Genomic DNA, 20,224 nt, shown 5'->3' with positions numbered 1-20,224 from the left:
AGATAGATAGATAGATAGATAGATAGATAGATAGATAGATAGATAGATAGATAGATAGATAGCACAGGGTGAGTTGAAGATGAATGGGTGATATCTGGAGAAGAAATTTAAGGGGTGAGAGAGGATGATACTGGGAGAAAGAGTAAGGGAGAGGTAGAATGGGGTAAATTATCTCACGTAAAACAGACAAGAAAAGGCTTTTACATTGGAGGGGAAATGGGGGAAGGTGAGAGGGAATGAGTGAATCTTATTCTCATAGGATTTGGCTTAAAGAGGGAATAACATACATATTCAATTGTATATGGAAATCTATCTCACTCTACAGGACAATAAGGGGGTAAGGGTACAACAGGGGGATGATAGAGGGGAAGGAAGATTGGGGGAAGGGGTAATCAAAAGCAAACACTTCTGAGGAGGGAAATGGTCGATAGAGAAAATAGAATAAATGGGGGGTGGGATAGGATTAAGGGAAATATAGTTAGTTTTTCACAACATGACTACTATGGAAGTGTTTTGCATAACTATGCATGTATAACCTGTATGGAGTTGCTTGCCTTTTCAGTGAGGGTGGGTTGGGAGGGAGGAAGGGAGAAAATTTGGAACCCAAAGTTTTAAAAACAAATGTCAAAAAAATTGTTTTTACATGTAACTGGAAAATAAGAAATACAGGAAATGGGGTATAGAAATCTATCCTACCCTATAGGAAAATAGAAGGGGAAGGGGATGAGAGAAGGGGGGGAGAGATAGAAGAGAGGGCAGATTAGGAGAAGGGGTATTCAGAATGCATGCCATCTTGGGGTTGGGAAGTGGAAAGGAGGAAGAAAATTTGGAACTCTAAATTTTGTGGAGATGAATGTTAAAAACTAAAAATAAATAAATTAAAAATAATATAATAATAAAAATAAAAAGATGTAAGTACCAAAAATCTAAAAAAAAAAGAAAAATTAAAAAAGAAAAATTAAAAAGAAAAACAAACTGGCAAAAATCGCAGATTTAGTGAAACCTCTGATGATGCATAAAATATTTAGTCCTAGTAGTCTCCTACTTCACTGTTCCATGGAAGGAAATATGGAAGGCCTGTTTCATTATCTGGTATCCAGAACCACTACTTTTTTAGATTATTAATATTTCACTTTATTTTAGTTTTCTTTACATTTTCAGTTTCGTAGGTAGAAAGCTAGATGGAGCACTGGACAGAGTTTGGGACCTAGAACCAGGAAGACCTGAGATCTTATTCTGTCTCAGATACTTAACAGCTGTGTGACCCTGGAGAAGTCATGCAACCTCACAGCCTGTGTCCTTATCTGAAAAATGAGGGTGATAATAGCAGCTATGTCATGGGATTCCTTTTAAGTTAATAAATGTAAAGCACTTTGGAAACTTTAAAGGACTATATGGATGCTAGCTATTATATCATCATCGTTATCATCACTATGCACTGTTCTTTTGACTTTATTTTCTTCTGGATATATTCATTAAAAACTACTTATTTTGCTCTGAGTTTCTCATATTCATAATTTCTCACTCTGCAGTATTTCATCATATCCAAATGCTAATTGATTTTCAGCCATTCCCCAAGTGTTTTGTACCTACTTTGTTTACAATTCTCTTCTAATATAAAAATGTAGTTATGAACATTTTGGCATAAATGGACCTTTTGGTCTATCTTTGGCTTCATTGGGTTTTCTATCCAGTATCTGGATTACAGGATTAAAGAGGATAAACTGTACATTCTTTGCTCTTACTGAATTTCAAATTGACATAGTATGAAACAACGGTAATAGTGTTGGGATGAGAACTAGAGAAACTTGGTTTAAGTCCTAACTCTGTAACTTACTACCATATGACCTTGGACTAGTCATCTAAACTTTCTCAGGTGCAGGTTCTTCATAAGTAAAATAAAGGAGTCAATGACATGTACAAAAATATTTATAGCAGCTTTTTTTGTGGTGAAAAAATATTGGAAATTGAGAGGATGCTCATCAATTGGGGAATGACTGAAAAAGTTATGGTATATGAATGTAATGGAATACTATTGTGCTATAACAAATAATGAGCAGGCTGATATCAGAAAAACCTGGAAAGACTTACATGAACTGATGCTAAGTGAAGTGAACAGAACCAGGAGAACATTGTACACAATAACAGCCACATTGAGTAATGACTAACTTTGATAGACTTAGCTGTTCTCGGTAATGCAAGAATCTAGAACATCTCCAAAAGACTCATGATGGAAAATGCTTTCTACATCCAGAGAAAGAACTATGGGATCTGAGTGCAGATCAAAGCATATTATTTTCACTTTTTTGGTTGTTTTCTCTTTCTCCTATTTTTTTCTTTTGTTCTGATTCTTTTTTCACAACATGACTAATGCGGAAATATGTTTAATATGTACAGCCTATGTCAGATTGTTTGCCGTCTTGGGGAGGAGAAAGGGAGGAGGGAGAAAAAAAAATTTGGAACTCAAAATTTTATAAAATTGAATGTTGAAAACTATCTTTATATGTAATTGGAAAAAATAAAATGCTATTGTGGTAGGGGGAAATGAAGGAGTCAAATTATGTGACCTTGAAGGTCTCTTTTAGCCATGTTCTATGATTCTATGATATCTGGAACAGTTGGATCAATTCTCAGCTCCAGTAATGTTGATCAATTAATGTAACTCCCTATATCCTCTCCAAAATTTACCATTTCCATTTGTTTCATCCTTGTCAATTTTTAGGGTATATAAAACCTCAGAGTTGTTTTACATGGAATTTGTTGAAATATTAGTATGTGGGAGTATGTTTTACATGTCATCAATTGCTCTTCCACAAACTTTTTTTTTCCATATCCTTTCAGAAATTACCCATTAGCGAATAATTCTTGGTCTTAGGTATTTGTTACTTCTTATATATCTTGATATATAGGGAATATGCTTCCTATATACCTCAAATGTCAAACTTTTATCAGTAATAATTGATGTAAACCTTTCTGCATTTAATACTTTCTCTTCTTATTCAAACTTCATTGACTTTTGTTGATGTGAAAGGTTTTTTCCCTAATTTTCCGGAATTAAAATTGTCTGTCCTGCTTTGTAAAAGAAAAAAAAGGTAGGCTCTTCATCCTGCCCACTTAACTTTATGTTATCTTACAGGCACTAGATTTTCTTCATTTACCAAGCCTTTGATGTGTGGCTGGATAAAATAAATCATTCTGATGGACTACAGACCTTTCCCAGAAGGCTCTTAAACTTGTACTTAAACTTGATCCAACCAGAACAATATCAACCACAATCAGGAGCCTGACAATAGTTGGTATATGATAAATATTTCATGGAATTATGTAAAATATTACATAATGTTACACATCAGAGGCACCAGATCTCACCAATTTCTTTGAGATAATAATTGTGAAATTCATTAAGGTTCTCCAGTACTTCAGGGACATGGTCTCATTGGGACTAGAAAATACATAAATTCTCCCTCAAGCAGTTGCCAGTAGTGAAAACATGAGCAAATTACAGAAGATTCTACCTTCTAGGTGAGCAGGTAATATTATTATTGGTTTGTTATCTAAGTACAGCAAGTATCAAAAAATCTAATGGAGTCCAAGCAGTTCAGTTCCAAAATTCTCAGTATTTCCACTGTGTAGGAAAAAGGGGGAATCAAGGGGCTATGTTATAAATTTGTTCAAATTAATACTCCATGAAATGATACTAAGGAAAGCCACCAGATGACAATGCACAGATCTGACAATGACACAATTGGTTTTCTGCAACCAGAGAAATCAAATTGCTTTCATCAAAGACCATTAATTACTAATAATATATGGGAGCCCAACTGTCATTGAGAACTATGCTGTACAACTGGACGTCATCTGAAGAACAACTTTATTTAAAAAATATTGAAAAATTCCAGGGTCTGAATTCTCAGAAAGAAGGTATTAAAACATCAAAATTCCAGACTTAGATCACCTTCATAATTCAGGCAACAAAATCTTCTATCTCAATTAAGGCAATAGAGAGGTGATGCCATAGAGTTTGATTATCCATGTTGTCTTCCTCGAGTTCCTAGAGGTCATACTCTTAACGTCTAGAAAAGATGGACAAAGGAAGAAATACTAAAATTTTAATCTCAATGGCTTAGGGCATACTTACGAAGGAAATGTCATTTCTTATCATTGCTTTTTTTTTTCTGCAACATATAACAGTAGAGAGTAGCCTAAACTACCACAATGTTACAAGAGTCGCACATAATCACATATAAATGTGCTTTATCTAGTTCTTACACCATGATCTTCTTGGCTTCAAGGCAACTCAATCCCTGCTACACCACAATACTTTTGTTAAGGATTCTCATGCATTATACTGTCATGCAATATCCCATTATATTTCTTCAACATGCTTATTAGTTAAAATACTTTAAAAGTTATGGTTACTATTATATTTTCTCATGTCTTGACTTTACAGAACTTTATAAATAGCTCCTGACTTTGTATAATAAAACTATAACCACTTTCCCTTAGGGACAGAATATTGAAAAGATATGATATGAGAAAATGATATAAGTGCATTATAATTTGGTGGGGAAGTTCTTACTCATCTTATCTAAGACATTTCTACCCGCTAACTGCCTAACTGATAATGCAAAGAGTGCTCAGAAGGGCTTCTTCCTTTCATTCTCAGATTACATTCCTTAGATGGAAGAAATCGTCAAGTGGAATGAAACCACAGGAAGCCAGGTGACTGAATTCATTCTCATGGGAATCACAAATCATCCTGAGCTGTAGGTCCCACTCTTTGTTGTGTTTTTGCTCAACTACATGGTCACAGTTGTGGGGAATCTGGGCCTTATCATCCTAACCACTGTTGATTCCTACCTCCAAACACACATGTATTTCTTTCTCAGGCATCTGGCATTTGTAGATCTTGGTTATTCCACAGACATTGGTCCAAAAATGCTGGTCAGTTTCATTGGTGAGAAAAACATCATTTCCTTCCAAGGATGTGCAACACAGCTAGGTTTCTACGGGATATTTATCAACAGTGAATTTTTTATCCTGTCAGCCATGGCCTATGACCGCTATGTGGCTATCTGTAAGCCCCTCCTCTACATGGTCATCATGTCAGACAGGGCATGTTGGATCTTGGTGGCTATCTCATACCTCTATAGCATCATTACATGCCTACTGGTCACAATTAAGATTTTTAATTTGTCTTTCTGCAAATCAAATGTAATAACGCATTTCTATTGTGATTCTCTCCCTTTATTATCTATTATCTGTTCAGATACCAGTGAAATTGAATTAATCATTATGATCTTTGCTGCATCTAATTTGGTTTCTTCCCTCTTGATTATCCTTATTTCCTACATGTTCATTCTTGTGGCCATTCTCAGGATCAACTCTTCAGAGGGCAGACACAAAGCCTTCTCCACTTGTGGCTCTCACCTTACAGGGGTGGTTATATTCTATGGAACACTTCTTTTCATGTACCTGCAGCCCCATTCTAGCCACTCCTTTGAGACAGACAAGATGGCCTCTGTGTTTTATACCCTGGTCATCCCCATGCTTAACCCATTGATCTACAGTTTGAGGAACAAAGAGGTGAAAGGTGCATTGAAAAGAGTCTTTCAAAATTGATGTAAGCAGTCTCCTTAGAGTCCCAGATTGTGTTTGATTCCACTGTATTATTAGAAGCAAACAAACTTCTGCTTTATTTCTTAGTCAAATTTTCCCCAATCCCCCTCTTTTTTTGTATAAAAAACATTACTTCAAATACGCATTAAGAGAATGATTATTTTTGTTTGTTTTTAATTGTCAAACTTTGGTGAATCATGGTTTTGTGCATCTACGGATTGAAAGGAGCTAAAAGAGGACTTAGTAAATACAACATCTATAAAATTCTATATTTTATTTACCTGAGAAATGAGCAACCCATCTTTGGTTGAAGTTTTCTTGTGTCAAAGAATCAATCAGCTTACAAGCATTTATAAAATTCTGGAGCCAACTCTTGTGCTAGGTATTGGGCAGACACAGGCAAATTAAAAAAGAAGAGTTCTTACAATCACGGTACTTACATTATACTAAGGGAAATAACATGACCACAAGAGTTTTACTACCCACCAGGATTGCCATTCTACTTTCAAATATCTCTAATTATTTAAAAAAACATTTTCCTTACAATATCTTCAGTTTCCCCTCCCTAACCTCCATCCATTGCTTCTGCTTGTCTCTGTAACCAAGAAGAATAAGTCCATTCCCTCTTCTTTGTGACAATCATTCTAACACCTGAGCAAAGCTTCCATCCCCTCTGCTACCTTCAGACCCAATTCTTCCATTCTTGTGCTGGAATAGGAACAACAATGGCTTATTGATGGTGTCCCAAAAGTTTTAGTGCACTTTTAAGTTTCTAAAGCTTAAAATGAACTAAACCTTTCAGGACACTCCCTACTGTGAGAGTACCTATTTTCAAATACCAAGTCAATTACCTGTGAACTGTGATATTTTGGGGAATAAGTTCATCCTCTCTGGCTTTTCTCATCTGCAAAATGTTCAGACTTGATAAGATAATTTTTAAGGTCCATTTCATTTCAAAATCTATGATGCCATGAACCTATTCTTTGTGGTAACAAAACATCTTAAACATTCTTCGCAAGTCAAGTGATTCTATTTATTCAATATAAAGGCTGCCTACCTCTGTTCTCTCTGTAGCTTATCAATGTCCATCCTAAACTCTCACACTGAAAATTGAAGACAATGTTCCACATGGTGCTTGGACAAGGCAAAACGCAACCCAGACTATCAAGTCCTACTTGGATGCCATGACTTTCTAAATACAGCTCACAAGAGCTTCCTTAGTTGATATAATGTACTAGATACATTTTGAGATTGTTGTTGTTCAGTCTTTTTTCAGTCATGTCCAACTCTTAATGATCCCCTTTGGGGTTTTCTTGGCAAAGATACTGGAGCAGTTTGCCACTTCCTTCTTCAACTTATTCTACCGAAAAGGAAACTGAGGCAAATTGGTTAAGTGACTTGTCCAGGGTCACATAGCTCTTAAGTGTCTGTTGACCAGATTTGAATTCAGGAAGATGAGTCTTTCTGATTCCAGGTCTGGCACTCTATCCACTGCACCACCTAGCTGCCCCAGCTTAGATGACCTTAGAGCTCATTTCATTTCAATGCCTTCATTTGAATTTGGAATCCACTAAAAATTCCAGTTTTTTTTTCAAAGAAATGCCTTGTTGATTGCAAGAAAAGACCCCAAAATCTGAAAATGATTTGGAAACAATCTATTTGGTCATTTGGTGGAGGAGAGTAAACAGGAAAGTATTTTGTCCCCCTCTTATCTAGGTTCTGGAAGGTTTAGATTATATAAGATTTAGACAAGAGTACCTGCATATGAAGCCCACATAAGCCAAGGTACAAGGGAACCCAAAATATAAACTGGAGTAGACTTGTCAAAATCCCTTGATGTTGTAACCACAAACAAGATTGCTTTGAGTGGATCCAGGACTAGGAGGACCTAAAACACCTTGTAGCTAACTCCAGCATTTATAGAGGGTTACTTGGGTCAAGTGACATTCTTGGTTTGTACAACCTTTATTCATATAAGGCTGGATTTTAAAAGTATGATTTTTTTTCTTGAATAATATATCATATTTTCACCAGCCTAAACATCCACATCTTTCTTATGGTTCACTAGTAAAGTTTTTATTTGTTTGTTTGTTTTATGCAATTAAAATATAAGCCTTTATGTTTGTGCCAATTGAATTCCTTTATATTGTAAATCTCATTTTAATGCTTAGCAGGATTAAAAATTGTTGGGAGAAAATTCTTGGCTTGTGTAGAGAAAAAGAACTAGATACCTTGAATGTTTTGATAAATATCTTCCTCTGGAATTTTCTCTTCCTTCTTCCAACCTCCTCTCAAGGAAGAAGACATGTTGTTGCATCTAAATCATCACAGCCTGTCCTTCAGTTTTCTTCAATTAGAAAGGACTTGGGGAACACTTTTCATCAGGTTCTTGGGGGAAGGAACTGTGCATATTGAAATAAATAGGAATATATTAAGTCCTGAATTGTGAGGTCACTATGAAATTTCGTAGTGATTCGGTATGAAATGTGTTTAAAAATAAATTACTTACAATTCTCTAAATTGTCTAAACCCTATACTTTTGTTCAGGATGAGTGCTGCACCCAAATCTTGCAGCATACAATTTCCTCTGGTCTGATTAGAAAACAGAATTCCATCATTGATAAGAGTTTCCTCACTACAATATTTAGAAACATGGACTTTTCTATGAAATGATTTCAATGATTGTGCACTTTTGTTTTCTTATCTGTTTAAAAAAAAAAGAACTGACAAACCCGGTCCTCAACGTTAACCATCCCAGCTGCTCTCAGACCCACTGAGCTGCAGAGAATCCCAACTCTCAATGGTATCCTTGCAGAGGCAAATGGCCTTAGAAGAGGCTCTATTTTGTTTTTACTTTCTATTTTTTTTAATATTTCCTTTTAAATAGATTATATCAGAATACTGAGAAAAATGTAAGAAAAAAATGTGAGTAATTGCTGACATTCAAATAAAGTTCATAAACATTATCTCATTAAAGCTTCACAGCAACCCTCTGAGATAAGCAGAATATATATATTAACACTATTTTACAAATGGGGAAACTCAGGCTTAAAGCAATTAAGTACTTTCCTGAAATCTAGCCCATAAATGGAGAAAAGATTGGAGCCAAGTTTTCTTGATTGCAAGTCCAACACTCTATATTTATTCCCTACACTTTTAGGCACACACACATATATGTGTATGCATATACATACATATATACACACAGATACATACATGCATATATATCTTCATATTCACAAACACATAGACTGACTCAAACCATTTTCTCAACCAACAGCTAGCCTAGATCTGACAATATTGTACTGGGCTGAATGTGTTTTCTGACCTTCTGGCTCAGTCATGCCTTTAAAATTTTGACCTCAGACATGAGATCTCTAATTAGGTCACATGGTATTAATGGAACAACTTTACCATGTACAGGACAAGTATATTGTGAGCCTCCTATCGCTTTTTCTATGCATAAACCACCTGGATTCTGTTATATACTGGAGGTTTTTCAATTGTAGTCATGATTTGAGAATCACATACAATACATTTTACCTGCCTATCCATGATGAGTTGTAGTCAATGACTGAGATGTTTTAATTCAAGATTTAAGTGAATCCATCATATCAAAGACCAGGATACTGTGAGGTTCATATGGATTGAGGATAGTATTCTGATTTGATTGTCCATATAATACCTGAATAATGAGAAAAAGTGTCTTCATACCTGCTGCCAGTTTCATTGTCCAGCAGTCATTGCTAGAGGCTCAATGACTCCCTAGAAGTGTAATAATTTTTGATGTGCTTTGTAGAGGCTACCCAGGCTCTTCATAAAGGCTAGCCTATCTTGTCCAAAACTCCTAGATAGCCAATTCATCTGGGGGCTCTGGTGTGTGTTGTAAAAACAGGAAGAAAAACCATTGACAAATGGGAGTTGAGAAATCATCATTCATATAGGAGCTTGTCCATGTTGATTAAGGACCCAATTTATTATTTAAAGTGTTGAAACTGGAGCATAGGAGAGGATCAGTTATCATGGTTGTAGATGATGCAGCAGCCAGGATACTGTGCCAGCAAGCCCTTCTTGCTGTAGATTTCCTCAAGATCATTAAGATGATATGTCTCAGTGAGAGAACTAGAAAAATATAAATCATGCCCTAATGAAATCTGAGATTCACCTGAGATCCTAGGCAGAAGAAGGCCAGAGGCACAGACTATTTCCCTCAGAACCTGAAAGGCCAATATCTATCATGACATGAGGTACATCATATAGGCGGTAATGAGTAATCTCTGCCCAGAGTCTAGCTATATACCAAGATGATATCATTTGCATGACTGACACATAGGTCTGTGACAAAACCCAATGTCAAACAAAAAAATATCAAAGATAGAATTATAACTGAGTATTTGAAGTGAAGGACTTAATCAAAGTTCAATGGGAAAGGGATCCTTGTAAAATTAACACCTTCAAAATATCTTTGAAATAATAAAATGGACCAAAGTTTATACACAGCAATTAAATGAATCTTAGTCAAATATATAGCTCACAAGAGGTTTATGCAGCAAAGAGGATTTCGAGCCAAGGGTCCTTTTCCTTGCCAAGGCACGTATCATTGGTATCCTGAGGCCAAGCTGGTTTTAGAGGAGCATGATGTTTTAGGAAATAACCTCAGTTAAGTAGCCACAGTCATAATTCAGAGCACACTCCATTTTAAGTGTTTTATCTCTTTCATTATTTGTATCTGCAGTTGGGACTTGTTGGTAGAGGAGGGAGATGACAATGTCTTTCTTCCTAGAATGTTGGCAATGGCTCAATGGGAAGGGGAGAGGAAGAAGCATATGACTGATCCCTGATTTTTTCTAGAGAATCCAAAGCATCAATCTCATTCATTATTGATTAAAGAATACAATAGTTATCACTGAAAAATCCCATATAAGAAAGGATCTTGATATTCCACTGTTCAATAAAGCTAACAATATGAATCACTTGGTGACGTAGTCTTCTTTGGACAAAAAAAAAAAAACCAAAACTCTTATGAGCACTACTAAATTGTTTGGAAGAAATTAGGTGTAGACTAACACATTATACAGAGGCATCTATATGGTGCAGTGAATACAGCACCAGGAGTAGAGTCAGGAAGATATGAGTTCAAATCCAACCTCAGGCACTTAGTAGATGTATTAACTTTAGCAAGCTATTTAAACTCTGCCCCAGTTGCCTTATGTATAAACTGCAGAAAATTAGAGCTCTTACCTCCCAGTATTTTTTGAGGCTCAAATCACATAATACTTGTTAAATGCTTATCACAGTGCCTGGTTTGTAATATGTTCAATACAAATGTTAGCTATTATTATTATTATTAATATTATTATACCATATCCATCAGTAATGCAAAATGGATTGATGACCTAATTATAAAAGGGAGAGCATCATGGGGAAAAAAAGAAAACAAGGTTAGGTACTTAATGTATCTATGAACTTAGCTATGCTTGTCAACCAAGTAATTGACAAGTATTTATGAAGCACACCCTCTATCATGCATATCATGATAGTCAGTGGGCACATTCTTATAAAGAATAAACAAGTGAATGAATGCAGCAATTATCAAATGAAGTTTATGTAGTTCCCATGTGCCAGAGCCAGGCCTTGAGCCATGATCTTCATGATTTTAAGATCAATCTCCCATACACTATGCAAACTCATCACATTGTCTTTCATTCCCAATCATTGATACCAAATATCTGGCAAAGAGAGAGGATACTGTTTCTTCAAGGGTACTGCAAGTTCTTTGAATACGGATTCAACAGAGATGAGCACACGAGACATTCCCAGTAAATGCATATGGAGAGTGATGACATTACAAGCCTAACCTTCTAATATTTCAAAAACTTATATTATACAATAAAACAGCTCTTTCCTATGCACAGTGCAAATAATTTGAAATATATTGTAGTTATTATTAAAGTAAATTATTTCCAACATGGAAAAGTAAATTATCTGCCTTAATTTTGGAAGGTCAAGGATGACTTTCAATTTTTTTTTTGTTCTTATAGGGAACTGATGGGCATTTGTTTATTGATGAGTGTTATTTCACTGATAAGACTTACAGTGAGAGAGTGTATAGTCAAGTGCAGTTCTGGCCAGAATTGTAGGCAGTGGTAGGCAGCCATTAAGATTATTACTTTCTAATGCCAGAAGTCAGAGCATTTTCTGTTGCTATTATGCATTTTCTAATCAGGCTCCAGGGAAATGATGCTTCATTGGATGTGGATGCACATTACCAAGCAATAAACATTATATTCAGCAAAACAAAAAGACACTTAAATGTATTGATTTATAACATTAATTTATTTTAATAATTAATCATAATAAGAATGAAACACACAAAAGCCATTACTCTTACTTTTATGTCTTCGGTGAGGGGAAGAATATCAATACATAAAATGAAACTAATGTTTTGTTGGCCAAACTATGGGAGATTTCACCCATTTCTTTTGTTTGTTAATTTCTCTCCTCTATTTGTCTTATGTAGTCTAGATAGTAAGTGTTCTCTTATTTCTAAGATTTTCTGGTTCAACGTTATTTGAAAGACATTTATTAAGTTCCTGCTATATACTAGGTACTAGGCTAGATGCTGAGGTTTCAAGGGCAAATCAAAACAGTCTCCATCTTCAAGAAGCTTGTGTTCAGCTGGGAAGAAACAACACATTCACAATGACAGACTGGAGCTCTATTCTTCAGAAGGAAAAGGTAAGTGTAGATTGCAAACCAGGAGTATATTTGTCAAATATCGATGGGGTGAGGAATACAGACTAAGTCAGTATTAGAGTTTTTTCAGTGTCCCTAAATCCAAGGATTTCAGACAATTGGGACACTACTTACCTGAGAGAATATTGATTTCTGTCGGTCAGTGTAGGAGATTGGAAGAAAGATGTATGACATATCAGAAGTATTTACTGAGTACTGTGTCTTCTCCCAATTCACCAAAATTTATGACTACTGATATTAATGCCTACCTATTTTACTTACATGTGTTAGTGTGATTCTAGACTGGATTTACTTTCTCTCTTTCTCACTCAACCAAACCAGACTTCTACCCATTAAGTTATGTTGAATTACCAAAAATAAGAAATGTCCTAGAATGGAGTTAACTGCCTCTAGAGTTATGAGTTAATTTGTTTTGATGTAATTATGATGTTCAGTGTTTCATATCCAGACAACACCTGTAGAAGAGTGATTTTTTAAAATGGTCCTTTTTCAAAAAAGTTTGGAGTCATTAAGACAATAAGGAAATAGGTATTTATTAAACACTTACTTTATGCCAGGCATTATTGTAACCACATTACAAATAACACCTTATTTGATCCTCACAAAAATCCTACCAGGAAGTGTTATTATGATCTCCATTTTAAAGTTCAAGAAGCTGAGGCAGATAAGATTAAATGACTTCCCCAAGGTTAGTCTGATAGCAAGTGTCTGAGATCACATGTGAACCCAGATTCCCTTACTGTGATCTCAGTGACCTATCAACTCTACCGATTGAGTACCTGATAATAATTTAATCTGAGCTCCACAAAAATCCTACTATGTAGATGATATTATTAGTCCTATTTTACAAGGAGCAAAAAGAGGTAGAAACAAGTTATTCGGTGACATGGCTAATGTATGAAGGTAGATTTGTACCAGTTCTTATCTTCATGCTCTATGTTCAATGCTCTATATACTGTGCCACCTAGCAACTTCTAAAAGATCTTTGTAACTCTCTAAAGGCAATTCATGCTGTTCAGTTCCTCCCAGTTATTTCCAACACTGAGTCTATTTATACCCTCTGTCCTAGATATGTACACAAAAAGGTAAGTTCTACATCCTGCCCATCCAATGTTATATAATAATCCAAGAAATATAAATTCTTCATCTGCTTGGCCTTTAGTGTTTGGATGGTTAAAAAAAAAATTCTTATTGGCTACAGATCACTACCACATGCCTCTGCAATGTCCTTGGGCCTGGTTCAACCAGCATAATATCACCCACAATCAGGGGCCTGTCAATAGTTGGCATTAAACAAATATTTCATAGAAGCAGTTAAAATTCTAGACACTGTTACACCTTACAGACCCTATGTCTTGGCAATTTCCATGAGACAATAATATGAAATTGATTCAAGTTACCCAGTACTTCAGGGACATGGCCTCATGGGGATTAAGAAACCCATAAAGTCTACTCCTAGCAACTGGCAATAGGAATAATATGAACAAGCTACAAAAGATTTTATCTTCCTGGTGAGTAGAAAATAGTATTCTTTGAGATCTTCTTACTAAAGTTGATATGAAAAAACATAGATAGGAAGCAACTCAATTCAAAAAGTCAAGTACAATGCCCGCTTGGGTGGGAGGAGGTGAATGGATCAATTTAGGGACCATGTTTTGAATTCACTCAAATTCCAACTACACGAAATGGTCTTAGAAATGTCACTGCTGAAATGTCCCGGCTCTGACCAATGTCACTTATGCTTTTCTGCAACCAGAAAAATCAAATAGATTTATCAAGGTGCATTAATCAAAAATAATATATGAGGGCCCAGGGATCTTTAAGCTCTATGCTATGCAAATAGATAGCATCAAAAGAACAAGGTTATTTTTTTTAATTCCCTTCATGTGTCTACAAATGATAGGCATTAAAAATATCAACATTCTAAGCCTTCAAAACCTGGCAGCAAAATAGTCTATTTCTGGAAAGGCAACAGAGAAGTGAAGCTGTAGAGAGGGTGGATATCCATGCTGTCATTCAAGATGTCAGATACTTCCTGTTTGAAGGATATAAAGAAAGGAATGGGCACTGGATCTTTCACTTCAATGGTCTGGGCACTCTTAAGAAGAAAATTATATCTAACAATACTGAGCATCACTTGATTTTCAATCTGTATTTGTGGAGGGTAGCCCATTCTATCAGGATGTTACATGAGGGATGCCATGTCACCAGAAATATTTTGAATATGGTTCTGGAACCCAGGCCTTTTTGACTTCAAGACCAACTTGATACCTACTTCACCAAAATGCCTCCATTAGGTGTTATCATATGCCCAACCCTCCTTCATTATCTTATTATGAGGTATCTACACACTGATTAGTTAAAATATTTTAAAATTTACTTACAGTATTACTCTATCCTGTCTCCTTGAGATAAATATTTTCACAATTCACTCCTAATTTTGTAAAGTAAAACCACAATAACTTTCCTTTTGGTAACTTGATGATGACATGCTATGATTTCATATATAATGTGATATGATGATGTGAGAGTAGTACATTGTAATTTTGGGGGGAAATTTTTGCTTAATTTATTTAAGACATTTCTTCCCATTAACTGCTAATTGTGCAAATAGTAATCAATAAAGACTTCTTTTTATTCTCAGATTATCTTTCTTGGATGGAAGAAATGATCAAGTTGAATAAAACCACAGGGACCCAGGTGACTGAATTCATTCTCGTGGGCCTCACAAACCGTCTTGAGCTGCAGGGCCCCCTCTTTGCCTTGTTTTTACTCAACTATATGGCCACAGCTCTAGGAAACCTGGGTTTGATCATCCTAACTAGTGTTGATTCCCACCTACAAACCCCAATGTATTTCTTTCTCAGGCATCTGGCATATGTTGATCTTGGCTATTCCACAGTCATTGGTCCAAAAATGCTAGCCAGTTTCATAGTGCAGAAAAATACAATTTCCTTCAATGGATGTGCAACACAACTAGTTTTCTTTCTGATATTTATTGTCAGTGAACTTTTTATCTTGTCAGCCATGGCCTATGACCGCTATGTGGCTATCTGTAAGCCCCTCTACTATATGGTCATCATGTCAGACAGGGTATGTTGGGTCTTGGTGGCTATCCCTTACCTCTATAGCATCATGGTATCCCTGCTGATCACAATTAAGATTTTTAAGTCATCCTTCTGTGAATCAAATGTTATAAGACATTTCTATTGCGATAGTCTCCCTCCTTTATATATTATATGCTCAGGTAAAAGTGAGATTGAATTAATCATTATGATATTTTCTGGAATTAATTTAGTTTCTTCACTCTCAGTTGTCATTGTCTCCTACATGCTCATTCTTGTGGCCATCCTCAGGATGAATTCTGCTGAGGGCAGGCACAAAGTGTTCTCCACCTGTGGCTCTCACCTCACAGTGGTGGTTGTCTTCTATGGGACACTTCTCTTCATGTACCTGCACCCTCAATCTAGCCACTCTTTTGATACAGACAAGGTGGTCTCTGTGTTTTATACCTTGGTCATCCCCATGCTCAACCCTTTGATCTACAGCTTGAGGAACAAAGAGGTAAAAGGTGCCCTGAAAAGGGTCTTTAAGAAATTTATATAAGCGTTCTTTTTAAGGTCTAATGTATTGCATGATTTTGTTGTATTATTAGAAGTAAGCAAACTTGTACTAGATTAGTTATTCTATTTTTCTCCAATTATCTTGTCTTGCAGAAAAAATAAATCATCTCTTCTAATATACATTCATATAATTTGTTTTATTTTTATTGTCAATTTTTAATAAATCTTATTTTAAAGAATCTTTGTGATTGAAGTGAAATAGAAGAGCATTTAGTGCAAAATATCTGTGTAAAAAGGTCTCCTCTGTTAAGTACCCCAAGGTGAGCATCCTACCTTTGTTTGAAAATTTTCTGTGTGTTGTAATCAGTCAATTAATAAGCATTTTAAAATCCTGGTATAAGGTACTGTGCCAGGCATTGGGCATACAAAGATAAATAAGAATTTTCTTGGTATCAAATCATTTATATTTTATGAAGGGAAAATTGTGTATATGAAGGTTACAATACACACTATGGCAACTATTCCACTTTTGAATAACTCTGGTTTTAGAAAAATAATTCCTTACCATAACCTCAGTTTCCTCCCTACAACTTCCATCCATTACTCTTGGTCTTCTCCTCTGTGATGAAGCAAAGATGTCTATTCCCTCTTCTTTGTGACAATCATTCAGATACTTGAAGAAAGCTTCAATCCCACCACCCACTACTCACACAAAGTTTCGTCAGTCCCAAATATTGCATTCTTGAGCTGGAATAGAAAGAGCACGGGGTTACACGTGGGTTTTAAGCTTAAAATTTTGTTAAGACATTTGGGGAAACCTGTATAGTTAAAGGATGCATGTCCAATTGTCATATCTGCTAAGTGTGACCTGTGACATTCTGAGCAATGTTTAACCTTTCTGGCCTTCATTTCTTTGTAAAATATATGAATTTTAAAAGATAATGTTTAAGATCTTTTCCACTTCACCATCCATGATGTCAAGAACTTCTTCTTGGCACTACCATCATAAGTTCTTCTACTAATCCTCATATGTCATTCTCCTATGCCTCATCCATGTTCTAACAGCCTTCTTCTGTTCACTCTGGAACTTAGTGTCAATCCTGAGATGTGTAACCCAAAATTGAACACAATCCTCCCAAGGTGTTCTGGCCAGGACAGAATGTAACTAGACTATTATGACCTATTCCTGAACATCATGCTTTTCTTAATGGAGATGACTTTAACTTCTTTAGATGCCATATGCCATATATTTTTATAGACACATTATAAAATTGGTGTGAACTAAAATTTTAAGGTCTTCTGAAGAATCAATAATGAGTAACTTCTGCTCTATTGTTCCTTATAAAGCTTTTTTCCCCAAAAATCAAATGTGAAACTTTCAATTTGCCCCTATTGAATTTCTTCATGTTGTTTATCTCATCTTACTCCATTCTATGTTTAGGAATGCTGAAACAAAGTTGTCAGTGCAAAATGAGGATCTGTACCTAGACTTGTTACTTTACTGTGTGTTTCATCAGCTGACTAGGTAGGAAGTGCCTGGTTAATAGATCTCAATGTTTTGAAAGTTCTATTCCATCCTCATTCAACCTCTATTCTGGGAAGATGGAATGTCCTGTGTTAGTCTAAAGATTGTAATTTTGTATTAGTCAGTATCATAGCCTCCCTTAATATTTTCTTCAATGAGAAAGAATTGGGGGAATCATTGTGATCAAGTCCTTTTAATAAGGAACTAGTTATTCTGGCCTTAACAGAATTACATGAAGTCATGATACTTGAGAAAGGAAGGCACTGTGGAATCAATACTGTGAAAGGAATATTGTGATTGGGTTTAAAATGTATTAAAAAATAAAGTGCTGAAAAGTATCTTTTCCCAAGTATCTTTTATGCTGTGCTCATAACTTATAACACATGATTTCCCTTGATCTGATTAGAAAAATGGAATCATTTAATTAATAATATTTTAGTACTTATAATATTTGAAAATGTGAATTTTTCATGATTATTTAGATGATTCTCCAGACTTACCTTTATTTTCACTGGAAAAAGTAGCTGACAACTCTCTCCCTCAATAATAATCCATTCCCATCTGTTCTTTGGACCTATGAACAAAAATAGCTCAGGAGGCTACTCTCTTCCAAGGTATCTTTACCATGGTTAAGTAATCCTCAGGCAAGGTTTTGTTTTGTTTTGGTAGAATTTTTGAATGTTTACAGAGTGGTGGAAACAATATCAGAAACTTTCATTATACATATTTTAAGACAAGTCTATGAAATTCAAAGGAAAAACGCGAATCATAATTGACATGAATATATTGAGTTTATAAACATTATCTCATTTACCCTAGGAGATAGGTTATATGTGTGTGTATGTACATATGATAATGTATATATAATGTACACACACACACGCACCTTATTACAGATAAATAAACTAAAAGATTAAGTAACTTACTGAGGTCATTTAGGCTGTAATTGTCGGAGGCACATTCGAACCAGGTCTTCCTTATTATTAGCCCAATGTTCTATACTTTATACTCTACATTAGGCTACCTCTCAACTCAGGGACATCCTATTACACAGTGAACTTGTTGCTGTCATCACCATCATCATCATTAAAATCACATTTATTTAATGGCTAATCCTACGTATCTTTAGTACATTGGATACTATGGTAGATGCAAAGAAATATCAGTGTAAGATCATTATCATATTTAAGGTATTTTAATAGTCCTAATGAAAATATATGAAGGGCAAATATCCTGCTGGAAAGTTGGCAAATAGAAACCAGGTTTTCATGCATTTGGAAGACTATCTTAAGACAACTAGAGAATTGTTTCAGAATAGATAAAAATGTTCTGCCAAATGGGAAAAATAGCTACAGGAGTAGATATTAAGACTCAAAAGTCTATTTGAATGATGAGAGAAAAAGAATAGAGAAAGAATGAAAGAAAAATTGACCATGTTCTTTGTGCCGGTCCAAACCGCGCACTCTCTTACAGCCAAATCAGCCATCCAGGGTCATACTCACCAATCATGGGCGGCGACCCGGGTTTACCAGAAACGAGCCGACCAGGGGGTGCAAAAACCTGAACTTTATTCAATAATCATCACAGCAAGGCCAGGCAGGAAGGCACACGCAAGCAGGAGCAAAAGCCGACCCCACCCCCCCCTCTCTGCAGCTCTTTTTAGTACCTTCTTCGTCCCTCCTCCTCAGCCCGCCCATAGTGACTCGTCGAGGGTCAAATATCAAAAAGGGATGTCCAGCTAGTGTCCAGACAAAGGGAGCATACGTGGCACAGGAAGTGGGTCCCAGAATTTTGGAAGGAGGTGTGAGGGATCAGTGCATAGACAAAGGAGAATGTACGTGACGCAGGAAGTCGGGTCCAGATACCGGGGGGAGGTGTCTGGGGTCAGTGCTACACCTAGGGAGCATACGTGACTCAGGAAGTCAGGTTTGGTCACAGGAAGGAGGCGTCTGGGGTCAGCATAGTACCTAAAGAAGGAGGCTAGACAGAGAGAGCTCGTTCTCTGCCGTCCCCCTCCCAAGCGGCACCATCCTTGCCTCAGGAGCACGGACTCTGGCCACTTCCCTGTACCCCGCTTCCTCCCCAGCCTGTCACAGCTCCATCCAACACCGCTCCAGTCTCTGGAGAGTGAGTTCCGGTTACCTCTCTGAACCCAGATCTCATCCCAGTACGCCACAACTCCGCCCAGCACCGCCTCTGCCTCGGGAGCAAGAGCTCCGGTTACTTTCTGGTACCCAGTTCCCGTCCCATGTTGGCACAATCGTCACCTGGCAGCAGCTGGCATCAGACAGTCCCTCACAGTTCTTTATACAAAACATTGAGTTAAGCTCTGGGAACACAAATATCAGGTAGAGAGAACATATGTAGGATGTTTCAGCTATAAGTCAAATAGAAAGACCTTGTGTTATTTAGGATATAACAGTAAAGCTTATGGTAATGCATCTTCTTTAATGTAATTTCTATTAATAAAATTATAGTTATTCTAATACCGAAACATAATGTCAAGAACATTGGTAATGGATACATTTAATTTCTGGATCAAGTTGTGGCTGTAGAATTTGAGAAAGAATTGACCAGGCTACATTTCCACATGGCTGACTTCTTGGGATGATGGCTATAAGTTCTAGATTAGAAATATGCCCACTTGTCTGAGATTACTAACACTTACATGGTGTTTGGGCTTACCTGTCCATCAGTAGAAAGTGGTTATCAGTGAGTGCTGATGGTGATTAGGATTATTGGCTCATTTTCAACAGTGATT

The 20,224-nt window shown here is 36.3% G+C and overlaps 1 protein-coding gene and 1 pseudogene across 1 annotated transcript; both read left to right on the top strand.

The window, feature by feature from the left end:
* Positions 1 to 4,680: 4,680 nt before the first annotated feature.
* Positions 4,681 to 5,622, top strand: LOC114041462 (annotated as a pseudogene).
* A 9,411-nt stretch (positions 5,623 to 15,033) lies between these two features.
* Positions 15,034 to 19,613, top strand: LOC114041464 (olfactory receptor 8K1-like). The gene is made up of 2 exons (XM_027859923.1): positions 15,034 to 15,960; positions 19,581 to 19,613. The coding sequence occupies exons 1-2, from the start codon at positions 15,034 to 15,036 to the stop codon at positions 19,611 to 19,613; spliced, it is 960 nt and encodes a 319-aa protein (XP_027715724.1).
* The last annotated feature ends 611 nt before the right edge of the window (positions 19,614 to 20,224 follow it).

The sequence above is a fragment of the Vombatus ursinus genome, unplaced genomic scaffold, assembly GCF_900497805.2.
Source record: "Vombatus ursinus unplaced genomic scaffold, bare-nosed wombat genome assembly UNPS02014174.1, whole genome shotgun sequence".
Classification (NCBI taxonomy): Eukaryota; Metazoa; Chordata; class Mammalia; order Diprotodontia; family Vombatidae; genus Vombatus; species Vombatus ursinus.
Note: the sequence above shows the minus strand (reverse complement) of the source record. Positions and strands in the feature narration are given on the sequence as shown.